The following is a 23,290-nucleotide window of genomic DNA, read 5'->3' as shown; positions in this document are numbered from 1 at the left end:
ATTGCCTTCTCCACAAATCTCACTACTGGGTATATATGTGGAAAAAAAACATAATTAAAAAAGATACATGTACCCCAATGTTCACCACAGCACTATTTACAATAGCCAGGACACAGAAGCAACCTAAATGTCCATCAGCATAGGAATGGATAAAGAATATATGCTACATATGTAATAATGGAATATTACTCAGTCATAACATAGAATGAAATTATGTCATTTGCAGAGATGTGGATAGACCTAGAGACTTTCAAACACAGTGAAGTTAAGTCAGAAAGAGAAAGACAAATATCCTTTAGTATCTCTTATATGTGGAATCTAGAAAAATGGTATAGATGAACTTATCTGCAAAGCAGAAATAAAGACAGACACAGAGAACAAATGTATGGATACCAAGGGGGTAAGCGGAAAGGTACAATGAACCTTGAGATTGAGATTGACAGGTATACACTATTATGTATAAATAGATAACTAGTGAGGACCTTCTGTAAAGCACAGGGAACTCTACCTAATGCTCTGTGGTGACCTATATGGGAAGGAAATCCAAAAATGAAGGGGTGCATAGCTGATTCACTTCGCTGTACAGCAGAAACACAACATTGTAAAACAACTATACTCAAGTAAAAATTAATTTAAAAAGATAAAAAAAATAAATAACAATATCTGTTTTTCAAAAGACAATGTCACTATCTCAAAAGACATCTGTACCACCATGTTTATTGCAGTATTATTCACAATACCCAAGACATGGAAATAACCTGTGTCCATCAACAGAAGGATGAATTAAGAGTCAATGAGTCAGACATTGACTGACAGAGTAAGACAAATACTGTAGATCTCACTCATATGCGGAACCTTAAAAAAAAAAAAAGGTTGCTCTTGCCTTCTAAGACAGACTGCATTCTGCCTATGGAACGTTTCTCTCTCTCAATAAACCTACTTTCACTTTATAGAAAAGTAATTTTCATTTATTCAAATACATAAACATTCTGCTCTTTTGTTATTTAAGAGCAATAAACAAACTTTAGATATAAAAATAATGGAAATTAATTTCTAACTTTTCTAGTTAAGGAAAAAGGAAGAGTAGAGAAGCATTAGAAAAAAATGACAAGGGAATGCAAGAATACTGAAAGAGGAATGCACAGAGGTAAGACAAATGTAATGCAATTCCCATGTTTGTTACAAGGCCTTTCAGGTTATTAATGCTAACAGCTTATGTTATGTTGCAGTTTTAAAACTATTAAAATAAATCAAAGTATTGGGCTACTGAAACTTGTTCTACAAGCCAGATGAAATGATAATTTGGTCAGTGAATAGTGGCTGTCTGCCTCTGCCTTAGAAATCAAAAGAGACATGTTTTCTTTGGGGATAATTTTCACTATCAATGTCAGAAGTAAATTATCAAAAATGCTTACCTATGATGATTAATAGTACATAAAATACATAAAGCTGTGTTGGAAATGACAATAAGAAAAAGTGAAAAGCTCACTAATCTGGGAGTTGCAACTTAAAAAATTCAATAAATGACTTGGCAGAATTTCACTGTTTTTGTTTTCATGCCCTTTCAAAATTTAGTGAAATAACTATACAAAGATTTTTACTTCTTAGCAAATTTAAATTGTTCTAATACATGACAAAGGATCATTTGAAATTAAATAACATCTTAAATTATTTTTTTAAATAATATCTTAGATTCTTTACAATTCATTTTTTTCTATAAGAATCTGCCCTTTCATTCATCCCCTTTCTCCTTTTTCTCCCTCCCCCATATTCTTCAACCTAGAATAGAAGAGAATATTAGCCACACTTAACAGGTAAGACAAATGAAAAACAAAAATTTACTATATATCATACACGCATCTGCTGGTTCAAGGTAACTGCATGATAAGCTATACTTGTAAATAAAAATCTCACACTAAATATGAAACAAATGGATTAAGTTTATCAGCAAAGCCCACATATTACCATTTACTCTTGAGTTTTTGCTCTTCTTAAAGGTATTCAGTAATACACTTTCTATGCTACTTACATTCCAGTCAATATTTGCAAAAAAAAGATGTCTTTTGATTTCATCAACTCCTTCTGAACCTACAAAAATGGAAAGAATTCTTTTACCAGTCTGATTTTTTAAAATTTGGTTACTTGGCCTCCAGATTGTTATCTGTAAAATAGGAGTACACGTAGTTTATAGATTTCTTGCAGTGAAAAGTTTATGATTTCTTATCTGATGTTTTATTAATTGGTCCTTTGAATTTAATATGATAAAAAATAGCAGGTGTTCATGCTGAAACACATAGGGTATCATGAAATACTTAAATGTCTTCTGAATCAAATAAAAATCATGTTTAACATAATGTTAAACTTTAAGTAGTTAAAAATATTAAAAAATAATTAAGTAGTTTTATTTTCTTCATAATTCAACTTATGACCTCCTATTTATATATCAAATTAAAAATGCAATGAATAAAGTGACTTTGAAATTTCAACACATGTACATAAACAGGATAATAGAATCACATTTGGATACAGGGAAAGACTACAAGAAAGTAGTCAAATAATGAGTAGTTATGGAAACATAATATTTATCTTCATGAATAACAGAAGGAACAAAATAATTATCTTCAAATATAAAAAAGGATTTTTCTATACAAGGGAGAATTCTGTGAATTATGTCAAAAGAGACACTGATATGATACACATAATTATATGATATATATTAAATATAAGTTTTACATAACTAGACTACTTCATTTTTTAATCACAAATATAACAGATTACTGGAATCTTTGCATACATAAAATGTAAAAGTCTAGGTATAAATATATTGCAGCAGTAAATGAAGTTAAGCCAGAAAACATAAAGTTATAATTATCTTCCCAATATAATTATACCTCCCAGTATTTTGTTATAAAAACTAAGAAAATAAACAATACCCAATCTATTTGCTGGATTCCTTTTGAATAGCATCCTTAGAAGACTTTGTGCTTCAGCACTAAGAAACTGAGGCATTCCAAGTTTTGCTCTGGAAAAGAAGATTTCGGAAAATTTCATTTAAATCTAGTTATACTTCTAAACTGAAAAATTAAAAAAAAAATTAATGACCACTTTCACAATGGCAAATAATATCCCCTGTAAGGTGAAAGGGAATGAGACAGTGTGAAAATGTTCTTTTTTGTCAAATGAAAACTATAACAAGTTTGTCAAAACTGAAAGCAAGGAATTTTTCCCCAAAGGAAAAAAAATTGTTTCCACTTACTTTAATATCATATTCATGGTCTCATTTCTGTCTTTACCTTGAAATGGCAGAGTACCAGTAAGCATTTCAAACTAAAACACATAAACACAAAATAACACAAGTTTAGCACAACTTGGAATATACAAAGAAATTCTTTAGGAAAAAAACTGAGATTTGTAAAATGTGATCATCAAATCATGCAGGATCTATATGATAGCAATCAAAAAGGACTAGAAAACTAGGTCACTTAAGGAAATACACCTCTGATACCCCACAATACATAGCCTAAATGAGAGATGACACATAGCAAATGAAACCAACCATTATTTCAGTCCTAATTTGGCTAAGTTTCCCAAACCAAAGCAATGTGGAAATACACACAAGGTGTGCATGATCAGTCATGTTCAACTTTTTGTGAGCCCATGGACTGGAACCCACCATGCTTCTCTGTCCATACGATTTTCTAGGCAAGAATACTGGAGTGGGTTCCCATTTCCCCTCCAGGGGATCTTCCTGACCCAGGAATCAAACCCTTGTCTCCTGCAGTTCCTGCACTGGCAGGTAGATTCTTTACCACTGAGCCATCTGGGAAGCCCCAGACAAGAGGCATTATCTTTTAAAACATAGATAAGCTTTTAAAGAAAACATTTAACAATGAAAGAAAAGTAAAAATAAACACTGAGCCATTTCAATTTGTACATGGCATAATGAAAATATTTTCCCTAAAGAGAGTTAACTGCAATGCAGATAACTAGAACATTAAAGAATGGTATTTTAAAAAGAAATTCTATTGGAAAAAGAAAGATCTGAAAATGAAGCTCATTAAAAAGAAAAGTTTTTATATCACTAATATTTAAATTTTAAGCTGAGATTCAATAATGGGTTTGGCCTCAGTCCTCTGTTGACACTGAACTTAAAACTTGAGTTAGCTTATCAATTCAACTCTCTCTTGATGACTGATGACTCACAAATTGGTTCCAGTTTCAATCTCATTCAATCCCCAGCTTTCCCTTACAAATTTACAGTAATGTTTCTCAACTGAAGACTGACGTGATAGGGGTAGGAGTCATAGAAAGGGAATGAAGAAGGGAATATGGTGTATGGGAATCATCTCTCTCAAGTTCCAGCCCCCTGCCTCCAAACCTAAAGTAACGGTTCTGTCCCAGGGACTAGAGGATTAAGAGGTGGAAAGGAAAAAACAAAAAGAAAAAGAGAAGGACAATATATTGGAATCACACTTTCCCCTCAAAAAAAACTATATACTGGCTGGCAGAGTATTTGTTTGTTGTTTGTGTTTCTATCTTCTTTGTTCATTTAAGGTCTTCAGATGATTCTGATGCTCTCTCCATTGCCCTCTCCTAATTCATTACTATCAAGGGGTTAAATATGAACCCAGAGTAAACTATGCAACATGTTAAAAGTAAGTTCTTTCCTCACCTTCAATATCAGCTATCCTTCCCAACTATCTTTTCTACTGAACTCTTTCAATCCCCTAAAGTTTTAAAGATATCTTTGTCTTTAACCCTTTCCTTCTGCTTTATCTGTGACATTTAATCTGCTACTAAGGTCAGTCATTTCTACCTTTGAAATGTCTTGAAGATTTCCTTTTTTATTTTGTAATCTTACAACTGTCTTACAAGGAGAACTTCTTGGTCTTCCTACTTTTAGTTTCCTCCATTTGCAATCCATATACATAATGCTACCAAGGCTAATCTTAAAATACATTTTTTCTCTAACTACCATCCTGCTTAAGACTTTACAAAAGTTTACCACTCAGAAAATAGCATACAAATGCTTATAGGCTTATAGCTTCATTTCCTCCACCTTCACCCTCATTCTCTACTACTACTCTAGTTAAACTGGTTCTCCAGGTCTTTCCTAATATTATCACAATATTATCCTTGAGACACAGTTATCTGAATTTTATCCATCCTTCAGGGCTTAATTTAAGTTCTGTCTCCTCTGCTTTCCCTATATCAACTTGAATGAATTCTTGTTTGAACTCCTAAAGTACTTCCAGACAATTTACTTAGCTATTACATTTGTTTCCCCAACCAGATGGCATGTCTTCTTAGGCCAAGGAAAATGTCAAATATTGTACTGTTCCCAATCCATTGCCCTTACCAAATGTCAGGCTTATAAGAGCCACTTAATATACTGATAAATCGTATAGTAATTCAGTGATAAATAGGTAAAAATGGATTATCAAGTTTCTAGAGCAAACTGTATCTCATTCTATAGCTATTCATTTATTGCCGTACTTAACACTACAAACTCTATGATTAATCTTATACCAAATTAGTCAGTCTAGATTCTCAATATACTAGATATTGTGGAATAGTAGAACGAGAAGAGAGGATTGCTTTCCTTAAGAGGTTTATAATCTTTCTACAGACATGCTTGAAATAATGTGACAATAAGATAGTAAACAGGTGCTAAATTCTGTGATACCTAATTAAAATATTATATACTACTAGACACAGTATTCTGAAATCTAAAATCTAACAGGTTTTTTCCTAATTTTTAAATTTGAATAACATATATAAAAAAATGCTGCCATTTGCCTTTTAATCAAGCAACTTTAAAAGAAATCAGAACACCAAAACCCTAATTCTTATTATATGACAGCTAGCCAATCACAAATTCTTTAAAAACAATCACGAACTTTTAAAACCCTATTCTCAGCAAACACATTCCAACACTCAGATTAAAATCCTAAACAATATTTAATTTATATTGACATAATTTTAAAAATACTACTTACCATAAGTACACCATATGACCACCAATCAGCACTCTGGGAATGACCTCTCCTATTTACTACTTCAGGAGCCATATACTCCACTGTACCACAAAATGAGTAGGCCTTCTTCTCTTGATCTACTGATTCCTTGCTGAGTCCAAAATCTATAACAATATTGTACAAAAATAAATCTGAAGATTTTCAGAAACTAGAAAATACCAAAAGAAACAAAACCACGAATTAAATGTATTCACGGATGGCCTGTGATTACCATTATGAAAGCTCTTGTGAGACCAGTTAATGGAAAGCATGGAGAAAAGCTTGTATTTTACAATACTCTATCAGAGCGTTTAAAATTGTGCAATTAAACCTCATCCTAAAAATACATATTTTCACGTCTATATTAGAATATGATTCAACAACTTTGAAAAGAAAACAATTAACACTGTTATAGTGATTTGATTTTTAAAATAGACTAAGACAAAAAAGAGATTCTAACTTGCAAATATTAGAAAAGCAAATTTTGCTTTGACATTGGAGAATTTCCATTTTTGCTTTTGGTCTTCAAAGAGCTAAAGGTACATAAAAATCAACCTTATTTCCATATACTTACAATAAAAAATGGAAAGGTGAAATTTTAAAAGTCCTATTTGTAATACCACCAAAAACTCACATTAAATCCCATAGATAAAAATATACAAAGTATGTATATGAAAGATCAGCATGATAAAAACTATAAACACTAATGAAAGGAATCAGAGTAGATCTAAGTAAATGGAGAGAGATATTGGTTACAGTTTGGAAGAGTCAATGTTGTTAAAGATGTCGACTCTCCCAAAACTGATCTACAAAGTCAATGAAACATTAATAAAAATCTCAGCAAGATTTTTTTTGTAAAAATCAACAAGCTGAATTTAAAATTTATATAAAAAGACAAAGGAAACAGAATAGCCGAAAAATGTGAAAAAAAAGGAAATTCAAGGAATCATACTACCTGACTTCAATATTTATTATAAAACTATAGTAATCAAGACAGTGTTATACTGGAGAACTGACATACATAGTTAGTTCTGCTATGATGCTTGTCTTAAAAATGCAAATCTGTTCCAATATAATTTATACTTTACTGTTACATCTCAGAGATTTACACCACTCCACAATGGTCCTTCACTATTTTCTGACAAAACTAATATTTAATACTAGAATTTGCTTGGTGATTATAACATGAATTTAATTTTTCAGGTTGGTTTATGTGCAATTTTATCCACAAGAAACACTGGGTGAAACACTAGAAAACTGTACCTAGTTAAACTGAGCCAAGCAGAAATACATACATGAACCGGCATATCACATGTGTTATGAGCTACTCCTGTTCACCTACAGTATTACAACTCCCAATTCCAGATAATTTACCTTCCACCTTTTCATAATAACGTACAATCTGCAATCTTTCTGATACCCATTCTACAAGCAAATGTCAAGATTTTTGTCAAGGTAATATACCATATTTATTGTTGTTCTGTCACTCACTCGTGTCCGACTCTTGAGGACCCCATTGACTACAGCACTCCAGGCTTCCCTGTCCTTCACCATTTCCTGGAGCTTGCTCAAACTCATGTCCATCGAGTTGGTGATGCCATCCAACCATCACATCCTGTGTTGTCCCCTTCTCCTGCCTTCAATCTTTCCTAGCATAAGGGTCTTTGTTAATGAGTCAGCTCTTCGCATCAGGTGGCCAAGTATTGGAGCTTCAGCTTCAGCATCAGTTTTTGCAATGAATATTCAGGGTTGATTTACATTAGAATTGACTGGTTTGATTTCCTTGCAGTCCAAGGGCCTCTCAGGAGTCTTCTCCAACACCACAGTTCAAAAGCATGACTTTTCTGGCCCTCAACCTTCCTTATGGTCCAGCTCTCCCATCCATACGTGACTCCTGGAAAAACCAGAGCTTTGACCATATAGACCTTGGTCGGCAAAGAAATGTCTCTGCTTTTAAATATGGTGTCTAGATTTGTCATAGCTTTTCTTCCAAGGAGCCGGTGTCTTTTAATTTCATAGCTGCAGTCACCATCTGCAGTGATTTTGGAGCCTGAGAAAATAAAGTCTGTCACTGTTTCCATTGTTTCCCCATCTATCTTCCATGAAGTGACAGGACCAGGTGCCATGTTCTTCATTTTCTGAATGTTGAGTTTTAAGCCAGGTTTTTCACTCTCCTCTTTCACCTCAATCAAGAGGCTCTTTAGTTCCTCTTCGCTCTCTGCCATAAAGGATGGTGTCATCTGCAAATCTGAGGTTATTGATATTTCTCCCTGAAATCTTTATTCCAGCTTGTGATTCATCCAACCAGACATTATGCATGATATACTCTGCATATAAGATAAATAAGCAGGGTGACAACATACAGCCTTGTTGTACTCCTTTCCCAATTTGGAACCAGTCCATTGTTCCATGTCTGGTTCTAACTGCTGCTTCTTGACCTGAATACAGATTTCTCAGGAGGCAGGTCAGGTGATCTGGTATTCCCATCTCTTTAAGAATTTTCCAAGGTTTGTTGTGATCCACACAATAAGCCTTTAGTAGAGTCAATGAAGCAGAAGTAGATGTTTTCCTGGAATTCTCTTGCTTTTTCTATGATCCAGCAGATGTTGGCAATTTGATCTCTGGTTCCTGTCTTTTCTAAATCAAGCTTGAACACCTGGAAGTTTTCGGTTCACATACTGTTGAAGCCAAAATCACTGTAGATGGTGACTGCAGCCATGAAATTAAAAGATTCTTGCTCCTTGGAAGAAAAGCTATGACAACTCTAGATATCATATTAAAAAGCAGAGAAATTACTTTGCTGACAAAGGTTCACCTAGTCAAAGCTATGGTTTTTTCAGGGGTCATGTATGCATGTGAGAGTTGGACCATTAAAAAGCTAAGCACCAAAAAATTGATGCTTTTGAACAGTGGTGTTGGAGAAGACTCTTGAGAGTCCCTTGAACTGCAAGGAGATTCAACCAGTCAATCCTAAAGAAAGCAACCCTGAATATTCATTGGAACGACTGATGCTGAAGCTGAAACTCCAATAATTTGGCCACCTGATGCGAAGAACTGACTCACCAGAAAAGACCCTGATGCTGGGAAAGTTTGAAGGCAGGAAGAGAAGGGGATGATAGAGGATGAGATGGTTGGAAGGCATCACCGACTTGATGGACATGAGTTTGAGTAAGCGCTGGGAGTTGGTGATGGACAGGAAAGCCTGGTGCACTGCAGTCCATGAGGTTGCAAAGAGTCAGACAAAACTGAGCGACTGAACTGATAACAGAACTGGGTATATATTGCCAGCTGATTTCTGACAAAGGTGTAAAAGCAACTTCATGGGGGAAAAAACGGTCAGTCTTTTTAATAAACGGTGCCAGAATAACAGGGTGTCAATATGTAAAAGTCTGCTTAAAGGCAGAAACTAGAGAGGAACTAATGAGCCCCTTGAGAGTGTGAAAGAGAAGAGTGAGAAAGCTGACTTGAAATTCAGTATTCAAAAAACTCAGATCATGGAACACAGTCCTATCACTTCACGACAAAGAGAGGGGGAGAAAGGGGAAACCATGACAGATTCTATTTGTTTGGACTACAAAATCACTGTGGATGGTGATGGCAGCCATGAAATTAAAAGATGCTTGCTCCTTGGAAGGAAAGCTTTGACAAACCTAGACAGCATATTAAAAAGCAGAGACATCACTTTGCTGTCAAAAGGCTGTATAGTCAAAGCTATGGTTTTTCCAGTAGTCATGTACGGATATAAGAGTTGGACCATAAAGAAGGCTGAGTGCTGAAGAATTTATGCTTTTGAACTGTGGTGTTGGAGAATACTCTTGAAAGTTTCCTGGACTGCAAAGAGACCAAACCAGTCAATCCTAGAGGAAATCAATCCTGAATATTCATTGGAAGGATTGGATGCTGAAGCTCCAATACTTTGGCCACCTGATGTGAAAAGCTGACTCATTGGAAAAGATCCCATTGAAAGATTGAAGGCCAAAGGAGAAGCAGGATGCAGAGAACAAGATGGTTAGATAATATCACAAACTCCATGGACACAAATTTGAGCAACCTCTGGGACACAGTGGAGGACAGAGGAGCCTGGTGAGTTGTAGTCCATGAGGTTGCAGAGTCAGACACAACTCAGTGACTGAAAACAACCACAAAACAAAAACCCATCCTCTACCACAAATAAACATTAACTCAAAGTGAATCATAGAACTAAGTGTAAAACTTAAAACTGCAAAATTTTTAAAAAGAAATATAGAAGAAAATCTTTGTGATCTTGAGTTAGGCAAATATTTCTTAGGTACAATATCAAAAGTATAATCCATAAAAGAAAAAAGCTGATAACTGGATTTTATCAAAGTTAAAAAGTGCTCTTCAAAATACACTGCTGAGAAAATTATAAAGAAGCTACAGACTGGGAGAAAATATGTGAAAATCACATATTAGACAAAGGACTTGTACTCAGGGTATATTTTTAAAATCTCAGAAGTCAATAATAAGAAGACAAATAATCCAATTTTTTAATGGGCAAAAATTCTGAACACATACTTCTCCCAAGAAACACATGAAAGATGATCAATGCCATCATTTATTAGGGAAATGCAAATTAAAATAACAATGAGATATTACCATATGCCTTTTAGAGGAGGTAAAGTAAAAAATACTGACAATACCATGTAATGGCAAGGACGCAGAGTGGCTGGAGCTCTCACACATCACTGATAGATATGCAAAATGATACAACTACTTTGGAAAACAGTTTGGAGGCTTCTCATTAAGTTAAACATACACTTCCCATATGACCAACTAATCCCACTACTTTGGTAATTACTGAATGGAAATAAAAATTTATGTTCACATAAAATCTGTACAAAAACATTTATAGTGGCTTTATTTGCCACTGTTTAAAACAGGAAACAACCCACATGCCCCTTAATTGGGAACTAGATAAGCAAACCATGGTACCATCATAAAATGGAATACAACTCAGCAATAAAAAAAAATTATTGATACACACAACAATATATATGAATCTCAAATGTACTACACTAAGTAAATAAAGCCAGATTCAAAAGATTTTATACTGTCTTCCTCTAATTATTATCATTTTGTGGAAAAGCCAAAACCACAGAGCCAGAAAGCAGATTGGTGGTTGTTAAGTGGTAAAGGGAGAACTAATTTACAATGGTAAATTCTAGGGGGTGATATAACTGTCTTCTATCTTGATGCTGGTGGTAGTTGTAAGACTGCATTTTGTCAAAGCTTGCCGAACTCTACACAAAAACATAATTTAAAAAATAACCTTTTCTATTTTGAGACAACTCTAGGTTCACATGCAATTATATGAAATACTACAGAAATCCTATTTACCCTTAAGCCAGTTCCCCCCATGATAATATCTTACAAAATTATGTTATGACATTACAACCACAATAATGACAATGATGCACTCAAGATATGAATTCCATTATCACAAGAATTTGAACAATATGTTTTAATCCATGTAGATTATATGCTAATTCTATAAATGAAAAAGTTATAAACTATATATATCTATTGTAAAATGAAAAAATAATACTTAATTTTAAGGCCCCTTGAAACTGATTTTCTAACTATATTCAATATTTCCATTTAAAAATTACTTATTCTTATATAATAACAATTCATTATGATATTCAGTATAATTTTAAAAAACCTTCTTAATGTACTACCAGGTTCTTTTTCTACATTTTAAGGCTCTTAAACTCTATTATTCCATTTCAAAATTAAATGTAATAAAACCCAGTCTCTAAGGTCAGTTCAGCTGAACGTAACAACATAGTTTGTAGAGAAGAACGTTGGCTTCTTTGGCCATTCCAGAGAGAGGGACGAAGGGAAGAAAACTCTCTATTACTTTTCAGAGATTTACATCAGTCTATAAAGGTCCTTTGCTGTACTACTTCTGACAAAATTGACATTTAACACCAGAATTTGCTTGGTAATCAAGTGACAAAAATTTTTATCATAAAAGTTAGCTACGAGATTGAATAAGACATATGTTAATCAGTGGTTTTACCAAACCACTAATTTGAAAAGAAAACGTAGAAATCAGCTATATAAAGGGTTCTGGGCGGGGCTATGTGTGAGGAGGGAGTATATCTTTGTTTCTTTAAATGACTCTTTTAAAGACTTTAAATTTCGAAGTGAAAGTGAAATCACTCAGTCCTGTCCCACTCTTTGCAACCCCATGGTATGTAGCCTGCCAGGCTCCTCCATCCATGGGATTTTCCAGGCAAGAATACTGGAGAGGGTTGCCATTTCCTTCTCCAGGGGATCTTCCCGACCCAGGGATGGATCCTATGTCTCCCGCATTGCAGGCAGACTCTTCACCACCTAAGCCACCTTCAAAAGCATGCCCAAAACACAGTATGTCTATGAGTATCTACTATATATAAAATATTACATATGAATGCATTTTCAGGGCAGGAATAGAGATGCAGATGGAGGACTGGTGAAAACAGCAGGGGAAAGAGAGGGTGGAACGAGCATTAACATATACATACCACCATGTGTAAAATAGATAGCTACTGGGCAGCTGCTGTATAGCACAGGGAGCTCAGCTCAATGCTTTGTGATGGCCTAAAGGGGTGGGATGTGAGTTTTAAGAGGGAGAGGATATATGTACACATATAGCTGTTTAATTTGGCTGTACAGCAGAAACACAACTGTAAAGCAGTTATACTCCCAATAAAAAATAATAAATGAAAAAAGTAATTTCAATGACTAATTTTCAGATAGCCATAAAAATTACTTAAAACGTTTTATAATGTATACATTTTTCCTTAAGTGTTCAGCTCAAGTACTGTGTGATTTAATTTTTGACGCTGTATATTTTTCCTTCCCCTCTCCTTCTAGAAATTAGTTCTGAATTCTGTCTCTCAGAAGTGATTCTGCTGACTCCAGATTCCCTATCCTACCCAGGTTTGTGATACTCTTACACCCATCCTTGTCCAAATGCCTGACCTTCCCCATCCATGGCACCTTCTCCCCACACTAGATTCTCAGTTCTGCCCCTTCATGCCTTTTCATTTCCAAGACTAAGTGTTCTTAATCGAGCTATTGTCTCAGAGTTATTAGTTCTTTTGCCTAAAAAGAGACCAGACCACCTTATCTGCCTCCTGAGATATCTATATGCAAGTCAAGAAGCAACAGTTAGAATGGGACATGGAACAAAGGATTGGTTCCAAATTGGGAAATGAGGATGTCAAGGCTGTATTATATTGTCACTCTATTTATTTAACTTATATGCAGGGTACATCATGCAAAATGTCAGGTTGGATGAAGCACAAGCTGGAATCAAGATTGCAGGGAGAAATAGCAATAATCTCAGATAGGCAGATGATAACACCCTTATGGCAAAAAGCATAGAGAACCAAAGAGCCTCTTGAAGAAAGTGGAAGAGGAGAGTGAAAAAGCTGGCTTAAAACTCAACATTCAAAAAACGAAGATCATGGCATCCAGTCCCATCAGTTCAGTTCAGTTCAGTTCAGTTGCTCAGTCGTGTCTGACTGTGACCCCATGAATCGCAGCACGCCAAGCCTCCCTGTCCATCACCAACTCCAGGAGTTTACTCAAATTCATGTCCATCAAGTCTGTGATGCCATCCAGCCATCTCATCCTCTGTCGTCCCCGTCCCCTCCTGCTCCCAACCCCTCCCAGCATCAGGGTCTTTTCCAATGAGTCAACTCTTCGCATGAGGTAGCCAAAGTACTGGAGTTTCAGCTTCAACATCAGTCATTCCAATGAACACCCAGGACTGATCTCCTTTAGGATGGACTGGTTGGATCTCCTTGCAGTCCAAGGCACTCTCAAGAGTCCTCTCCAACACCACAGTTCAAAAGCATCAATCCTTCGGCACTCAGCTTTCTTCATAGTCCAACTCTCACATCCATATATGACCACTGGAAAAACCATAGCCTCGACTAGACGGACCTTTGTTGGCAAAGTAATGTCTCTGCTTTTTAATATGCTATCTAGGTTGGTCATAACTTTCCTTCCAAGGAGTAAGTGTCTTTTAATTTCATGGCTGCAATCACCATCTGTAGTGATTTTGGAGCCCCCAAAAATAAAATCTGACATTGTTTCCACTGTCTCCCATCTATTTCCCATGAAGTGATGGGACAAGATGCCATGGTCTTAGTTTTCTGAATGTTGAGCTTTAAGCCAGCTTTTTCACTCTCCTCTTTCACTTTCATCAAGAGCTTTTTTAATTCCTCTTCACTTTCTGCCATAAGAGTGGTACCATCTGCATATCTTAGGTTATTGATATTTCTCCTGGCAATCTTGATTCCAGCTTGTGCTTCTTCCAGCCCAGCATTTCTCATGATGTACTCTGCATAGAAGTTAAATAAGCAGGGTGACAATATACAGTCTTGACATACTCCTTTTCCTATTTGGAACCAGTCTGTTGTTACATATCCAGTTCTAACTGTTGCTTCCTAACCTGCATACAGGTTTATCAAGAGGCAGGTCAGGTGGTTTGGTATTCCCATTTCCTTCAGAATTTTCCACAGTTTATTGCTATCCACACAGTCAAAGGCTTTGACATGGTCAATAAAGCAGAAATAGATGTTTTTCTGGAACTCTCTTGTTTTTCGATGATCCAGCGGATGTTGGCAATTTCATCTCTGGTTCCTCTGCCTTTTCTAAAACCAGCTTGAACATCTGGAATTTCACGGTTCACGTATTGCTGAAGCCTGGCTTGGAGAATTTTGAACATTACTTTACTAGTGTGTGAGATGAGTGCAATTGTGCGATAGCTTGAGTATTCTCTGGGATTGCCTTTCTTTGGGATTGGAATGAAAACTGACCTTTTCCAGTCCTGCGGCCACTGCTGAGTTTTCCAAATTTGCTGGCATATTGAGTGCAGCACTTTCACAGCATCATCTTTCAGGAATTGAAATAGCTCAACTGGAATTCCATCACCTCCACTAGCTTTGTTCGTAGTGATGCTTTCTAAGGCCCACTTGACTTCACATTCCAGGATGTCTGGCTCTAGGTGAGTGATCACACCATCGTGATTATCTAGTCCCATCACTTCATGGCAAATACATGGAGAAACATTGGAAACAGTGACAGACTTTATATTTGGGGGCTCCAAAATCACTGCAGATGGTGACTGCAGCCATGAAATTAAAAGACGTTTACTCCTTGGAAGTAAAGCTATGATCAACCTAGACAGCATGTTAAAAGGCAGAGAGAGATATTACTTTTCCAACAAAGGTCCCTCTAGTCAAAGCTATAGTTTTTACAGTAGTCATGTATGGATGTGAGAGTTGGACCATAAAGAAAGCTGAGTATTGAAGAATTGATCCTTTTGAACTTTGGTGTTAGAGAAGACTCTTGAGAGTCCCTTGGACTGCAAGGAGATTCAACCAGTCCATTGTAAAGGAAATCAGTCCTGAATATTCATTAGAAGTGCTGATGCAGAAGCTGAAGCTCCAATCCTTTGGCCACCTGATGCGAAGAACTGACTCGCTGGAAAAGACCCTGATGCTGGGAAAGATTGAAGGCAGGAAGAAAAGGGGACAACAGGATGAGATGGTTGGATGGCATCACCAACTCGATGGACTTGAGTCTGAGAAAGCTCTGGGAGTTGGTAATGGACAGGGAAGCCTGGCATGCTGTAGTCCATGGGGTCACAGAGTCGGACACAACTGAGCGACTGAACTGAACTGAATTGAAAAAGAGAACTTGAAGGGCTCACTGAAAGTACTATATATGACTCAGCCCATTTACCAGACTGGCCAAAGCCTGCAAACCTGAAAAAGCAAAACTGAACTCAGGGAGAGACAGCTGTGTAATGTTTCTGTCTGCTTCAAAGAAGCAGCCAACATGATCTGTGATTCATCTATAAATTCCACAGCTTGCTGATAAAAATGAGTAACACAGTTCACCAAATAAAAAACCAGAATAGTGAAAAGCAGAGATAAGGGATGACTTACTCTTCCAGATTAGATTTTAAACTATATTATAAGCAGCTGTATTTAAAACCAGAGTGTCTGAAAAACTATTAAAGTAGGTATTTAAAAGTTTAAAAAAGAAAACATAGCAACCACAGACAGTTCAAATCAATTGTGTTCAATTTATAATTTTAATAGGGTATAATGAGTAACCTTTTTCTAAACCAGGCAAGTCATGTAATTAGTTTGTTTTTACAAAACTAGGAGATGGCATTCCAGAAGAAAAAAAAAAAAAAAGAAAAGAAAAACTAAGACATAAAGACAATATCAATAATATATTGGCAAGTACACATGTATTTGGGGAATATTCAGTTTAATTCTACTGATCTTCGATATACAAACATAATCCCAGCATGAGGTCAATCAGGCTCAAAGTACAGTCATATAAAGGAACCTTTCTATAGTCTGCTGCTATTCCAGATTAATCTGCTAAAAAGTCTATTACTCTTATTTGGAGGATTTTTAAAGTGAACAGGTAATGGAAAAAAAAGTTATCTTCTAAAAAAAGGTAATCTTCTAAGATTATTCTGGGGAAACTTAGAATGCTGAGGAAGACCATAACTAGAAAAGACACTCCTAAATCACTTGAGATCACTGGTATCAAAGACAAATAGCAAATAGCACTTTTGATGATAGTATTCAAAATGGAAGGAAGGGGAGAGAAGGAAGGAGGAAACAGGCACAGCACATAAGAAAGGAAGCAAAAAGAGAAAGAAAGGAAGAATAAAAAGAAAAAGGAAAGAAAAAACTGAAATGTCTTAACGTACTGATGCTTGCTATGAGGTATCTTTAACCAACCACACTGGAATGTGGAAAGGTTAAACTTCGAATTAGGTTATAATCATTAAACTGTAAATTAGCTAATATTTATCCTTGTGCACTTTCGTTAAAGAAATATTGGTGTCACTTTAAAGGAATATAGACTGAATTATTTAAAAATAAACATAAATCACAGTTTCTTTCCATTATAAGCCTTGAGTCCCTTGCTTATAAATTAACATTGATTCTAAACATTCTTTACTCCTTAGTCAATTTAAGTCCAAAAGGTATAACAGCACAGTTCATATTATAAGACTAAATATAAAACAAGTTGATATCATTATTCACCCAATTAACCTTAATGTAGAAGACAGAGAAAGGCAGAATGTATTCTACTCTTTCCCTACTTTCCTTCCTCATCTGAGACAAAACAAGCATAATTTATTAAGAAAAATGAAAAGAATTAAATATAATTAGCTTTCCAATTAAAGACTGATTGTTATAAAATAAAAATATATACTTTGTATAAAATTTCAAAACTCTACTGTTCTCTCTTCATATTTTTCTTCCTTGTTCTCTCGTGCATGCATGCTAAGTCACTTCAGTCATGTCTGACTCTTTGCAACCCTATGGATTGTAGCCTGCCAGGCTACTTGCTCTGTCCATGGGATTCTACAGGCAAGAATACTGGAGTGGATTGCCCTGCCCTCCTCCAGGGGATGTTCCTGACCCAAGGATAGAACCTACTCTGAATCTGTTTAAATTTGCTTTGATTGTCTCATGTATGAGAAAGATAACCAGGCTGTGAATGAGTAAGATTTACTAAACTTTACTTTAACTTTGTCACATTTACTTGAGCTTTCAAAGTTAACAACTTCATACTTTACTTTTCACTGAAGCAGTATACTTACGAATTTAAAGAAACTTACCTTTAAAGTGTACTGGTCCAAACTTCTTTGTAAAGACCATATCTTCATTTTATCTCTTTTTTAACATTCTGATAATTAAATACAGAATTTACTACCTATTTAAAACATAAGTAACCTTTTGAGAGTGGCTCACTCAGCATAATGCCCAGTCCAAGTTGCTGCATATACTGCTGGGTAGTATTCTACTGCATAGATGCATCCATCCATTCACTCTTTGAAGGACATCTTGGACATTTCCAGCCGTGGGCCATTTCAAATAGAGCTGCTACGAAAATTCATGTATAGATTTTTTGTGTGCATGTAAGTTTTTATTTCTCTAGGATAAATGTCCAGGTATGTGACTACTGTACAGTTCTATTTGTATCATATTCTTAAAATAACAAACTAGGAGATGTACAGCAGATAAGTGGTTGCCAGGAGTTAAAGAAGGGGTGAAGAGTTGTGATTATAAATGGACAGATATGGTTGTAGATCAGTTCTGCTTATTGATAATGATGATAATATTCAAATCTACATATATGGATATAATGTCATGGAGACAAACAAAAAAATGAATACATGCAAAAACTGGTGAAATCCAAGTAAAGTATATAGTCTAGTTAGTTCTACTGTACCTATCAATTTCCTGAGTTTGATAATGCAGTAGTAATTTTATAAAATGTCACCATAGGGGAAGCTGGGTGATGGTACTATTTTTGCAACTTATTGTTAGTCTATAATCATTTGAAAGTAAAAGATTTTAATGGTATAATAAGGAGGCTTGAGAAAAAAAAAAAATAAGGAGGCTTTATGCCTGAGTCCTGTGAGAATTAGCAGAGTGTGTTATATACTGTAAACACTCAACATTCAAAATAAAGTAAAAAATAAAATGTGTCTTTAACCAAAAAAAAAAAAAGAAAGAATAAAATGAACTTCTGATTATGAAAACCTGGTTTAAAAGTTTATAATTCACTATATTTCAAATGTGGTAACTACTTATGATAAATCTTTCAGTCTAGACTGAAACAAAAATGATGTGCTTTTACCTAGAAAACCAAATGTCATTTCTTAATGAGAACAATGACACTATTGTATATTTTTTTGTATTACAATTAGAGCATATTGAGAGCTATCTACCCTTTAAATGAATTTTAGTTCACTAAAGAAATGAATAAAATGCAAATTAAATCATGAAAGAGGAAAAAAAGGCTTACACAAATATACATATTAATAAAAACAGAAAACAGGCTTAGGATAGAGTAAGAAAATTTGCATACCTGTTAACTTGATATGTCCTATTTCATCAAGCAAAATGCTGTAAATCAAAATTCACATTCAACAACACAGGATAAAATATTCATATAAAATTTGATATACCAGAAAATTTTGAAATGACTAATTTAAAATCAATGGGTATCTGATGAAGATTACTTTTCAAAGTATGTTTCATATAATTGTATAATTCATGTATATTTTCATAGAATCTTTAAAATAACAGACTTAATGGAGAAAATAGTAGTTACAGAAATACTGGGAACAGGTATACATAAAAAGAATACAACTTTACTTTTCTGGCTTCAGGTCTCTATATACAATTCCTAATCGATGCAGATGATCCAAAGCAAGGGCTAGTTCTGCAAGGTAGAATTTCACATCTTCCTCTGTAAACAGAACCTAGAATAAAATAATAATTTACCATTTCATCCTTTTTTCTATGTTGCAATTATTTAAATTTTCTTCTTTTAAAAACAGGAAACAGACAAATCTAGGCAAACAGGAAAATAAAACAAGTATACAGATGAAATTAACCTCTTCAAGAATCCTCTCAAACAAAAAAAGAATCCTTTTCTCACTATTAATCATTTTAATGTAGATCTTCCTAAAATACATTATGCAGTTTGCATATCTATTTACACTGAATCTATCACACAGATTTAACTTTTTAAAAATGATTTATTATCATAACTTAATTATTAATTTTAGTACACTAATATATAGGGATATTCTCAGGATTTTTACAATATATTGGATATTTTGTTTTAGTACTGGAATTCCACTATTTCTACTATTTTCTCTTTCATTGTCTACTATCACATCTCAGTGATAATTTTGCTTTTAGCAGGTCTACTAACCTAAGGTTTCTATTACTAATATAAGTTGTCAATTAGTAACTCTTACATTAAACACAATTCTAAATCCAATCTCTGACCTAAGGGGTAGGTCCAGGATTCTTCTGCCAGTAGAATACATGGGTCTAAAGGCACTGAATTCCTCAATCTTTTGTGCCTGGGAATAGAGTAACTCTGATAAAGTGAAAAGTGCACTGGACTTAGAATTAGCAGTATAATGTCTGACACGTCACTTAGCCCTCTGGGCTTAAGTTTCTAAACCTGTAAAATAAGGATAATAGCATCGGCTACATCTACTTAACAAGATAGTTTTAAGAGTCATCTTAGTTTATGTGGGGGAGAAAAAGCTTTGTAAACTATAAAATTCTATGTGTGCAAAGATGAGGTGGTATTATTATAGGTTTACATCTATATTCATAAGTAAGTGTTAATTTAAACACAAAATTGGGCACTACTCAACCATTAGATGTAATTGTTAAGATTTAGCAAGGGCTTCTAATTGGCAAAACAAATAACTTGTCTAGAAATTTTTTATTTTCATTAAAGAAATATATAGATTATTAAGAAAGTTCAAAATTTGAATGACATATCATAAAATCTTGAAACTGGCTTGTCCACTGAGAATCATGGCCACTGAATTATATTATGCAGATTAAGGTTACTAGTAAAATTACTGAGAATGAGCAACTAAAGATAAATTTTGATGCTCCACTCATTTTTTAAAATAATATGCAGAAAAACAAAGACTTTCATTATCTAAGTTTCAGGAGAATTCATTTGAATATCATAATGGTAAAAGTATAAGAACATTTTCACTTGATATTTTATTAGGAAGAAAAACAGATGTTACCTATTTCACCTTTGAAGAAGGCTAATCAAAGCATTCATTGAAATGTAACACATAAGAAAGCCCTAAACAAAAATCTTTGAAACTCTAAAAGAAGAAACAGTCTATAGTTTTGTTTGTTGTTGTTGTTTTAGTCACTAAATTGTGTGGGACTCTTTGTGACCCTATGAACTGTAGCCCGCCAGGCTCCTCTGTCCATGGGACTTCCCAGGCAAGAATTTGGAGTGGGTTGCCACTTCCCTTTCCAGGGATCCTGTGTCTCGTGCACTGGCAGGCAGAGTCTTCTCCACTGCACCACTAAGAAAGCCCAATTTATAGCTTATGGCAATTATATGTTTTTCTGGGCAGGTTAGTTTATCATTCTGAGTGTCCTTATGTAAGGTGGTGATAACACTGACTTCATAAGGTTGTTTGGAAGATAATGAATGAAAAGTGACTGGCACATAATAGTAAGTTTCTTATTTATGTCCCTCATGAGGTTTTCCTCAAAGACAATTTCATGATGAGATAATATACTTGCCAGTTTATAGTTTAAACTTTTCATTCATTATGTTATTACAATCTTCCAAACAACCTTATGAGGTTGGTATTATCGCCACCTTATGTAATGGACACTCAGAGTGATAAACTAACCATAGACAATACTTAACCACATGGGTGTGGTTGTGTTACAATAAAACTTTGTTTACAAAAAATAGCAGCAGGCCATATTTGGCCTGAGACTATAGATTCCTGACTGCTGAGTTAAAGATTTATACTACAAAGCCTAAAAGAACTACTAAAATAACACAATGAAATGTTATTTTCATAAAAAGCTAACTGAAGATAAAAAGATAGCAGAGAAAAAGAGAAATAAAAGAATAGAAGGAACCAAAAAAAAAAAAAACCCACAAAAAGAAAGATGGGAGATTTAAACCCAATCATATCAATAATCATATTAAATGTAACAAGTCTGACACACCTATTAAAAAGCATAAATTTTCAGACTATATAAAAAACAAGATAATTATATGGTGCCTTAAGTATAGCACATTAAATATAAAGACAAATAAATTAACTAAAAATATGAAAAACACTATACCAAACTAAATAATTTTTTTAAAAACCTAGATTAATATCAATGTAGATTTCAAAGCAAAGAATATTATTAAGGATAAAGTCAGTCATCTCATAATGATAAAGGGTAAATTCACTAAGATGGAATGATAATCTTAAAGGTTTATGCACTTAATAACAGAACTTTGAAATATGTGAAGCAAAATTTGACAGAAATTCAAAAAGAAACAGATAAGTCCATAATTATAGTCAAAAGTTTCAACCATTGACTCTTAAAAATTTTTATAACATATAGACAGAGAGTTAGGAAAAATAAAGGAGACTTAAAACCAACTATCAAACAACTTAATCTAACTGACATTTAGAGAACTTTCCAGTACCCAAAATCATAATACACATTCTTCTCAAGTACACATTGAACAATTTACCAAGATATACCATATTGTGAAGCATAAAACATTTTAAGTGAATTTAAGGGAATTCAAGTCATACAAACTGTGCTGTTTGACTAAAATAAAATTTAATTAGAAAACAATAATAGAAATTTATCTGGAAGCTGCCTAAATATTTTAAAATTAATTCACATACTTGTAAATAGCCTATGAGTAAAAGAAGTAAAAGGAAATTGGAAAACATGTTGAACTAAAGGAAAATAAAAGCATCACAATTCAAAATTTGTGAGATGGTGCTAAATTAGTATTTAGAGTGACACTTATAACACTACACACTTATATTAGAAAAGAAGCAAATGTCTTAAATCAATAACTTCTGTTTCCATCTTAAAAACCAGAAAAGCTAGTGAAACACAAATTAAGCAGAAAAAAATGAAGTAATAAATATTAAAGTAGAAATAGAAAACAGAAGAAATACAATAGAGAAAAATCACTGAAAGTAAAAACTCTTGGTTCTTTGAGGAGAACAATAAAATTGGTAACAATCTACCAAGCCTAAGCGAGACAGAAAAAGGAGAAGACACAAAATACCAATATCATGCATGATGATATCAACAACAATGATTCTATACCTATAAAAATCATAACAAGAGGATACTATGAACAACTTTATGCCAATGAATTTGGTAACTCTGATGAAATGCATAAATTCCTTAAAAGACATAAGATACTTTAAAAAAGTAACTTTAAAAAAACTGAATTTATAGTTAAACACTGTACCATTAAAAAAAACACTTCAGGCCCAGATAGCTACACTAGTGAATTCTACAAATCACTTAAGGACAATGTAACATTGAGCTTTTGCAGAAAATTGAAGGGAAGAAAATTCTACCCAACTCATTCTATGAAACCAGAATTGCTCTGACACCAAAATTAGATATGATCAATAAAGAAAACTACAGTCAAATATCTCTCATGAAAATAGATGCAAAAATTCTTAACAAACTTTTAGTAAATATCATCCAATAATATACAAAAAGGATAATACATCATCACTGCATGGAGTTCACCCACAGATGCAAGACTGCTTCAACATTTGACAATTAGTTCAATGTAATTCACCATACTAAAAGTTTAAAGAGGACTTGCCTGGTGGTCCAGTGTATAGAATCTGCCTGCCAATTCAAGGGACA

The 23,290-nt window shown here is 34.3% G+C and overlaps 1 protein-coding gene across 9 annotated transcripts in view; it reads right to left on the bottom strand.

Moving 5' to 3' along the window:
* RPS6KA6 (ribosomal protein S6 kinase A6) overlaps window positions 1–23,290 on the bottom strand; it is a 241,360-nt gene that overhangs the window by 68,966 nt on the left and 149,104 nt on the right. For all 9 annotated transcript variants that reach the window (XM_043897083.1, XM_043897076.1, XM_043897075.1 and 6 more), the window contains 6 exons: window positions 19,241–19,347; window positions 18,951–18,988; window positions 6,000–6,142; window positions 3,257–3,327; window positions 2,934–3,022; window positions 2,030–2,088 (listed from right to left, as the gene is read on the bottom strand). In XM_043897083.1, coding sequence (XP_043753018.1) covers window positions 2,030–2,088; window positions 2,934–3,022; window positions 3,257–3,327; window positions 6,000–6,142; window positions 18,951–18,988; window positions 19,241–19,347 — 507 coding nt within the window. The remainder of the gene's footprint in view (window positions 1–2,029; window positions 2,089–2,933; window positions 3,023–3,256; window positions 3,328–5,999; window positions 6,143–18,950; window positions 18,989–19,240; window positions 19,348–23,290) is intronic.

Source organism: Cervus elaphus, chromosome X (assembly GCF_910594005.1).
Source record: "Cervus elaphus chromosome X, mCerEla1.1, whole genome shotgun sequence".
Lineage (NCBI taxonomy): Eukaryota > Metazoa > Chordata > Mammalia > Artiodactyla > Cervidae > Cervus > Cervus elaphus.
This window is presented reverse-complemented; position numbering and strand designations above follow the sequence as displayed.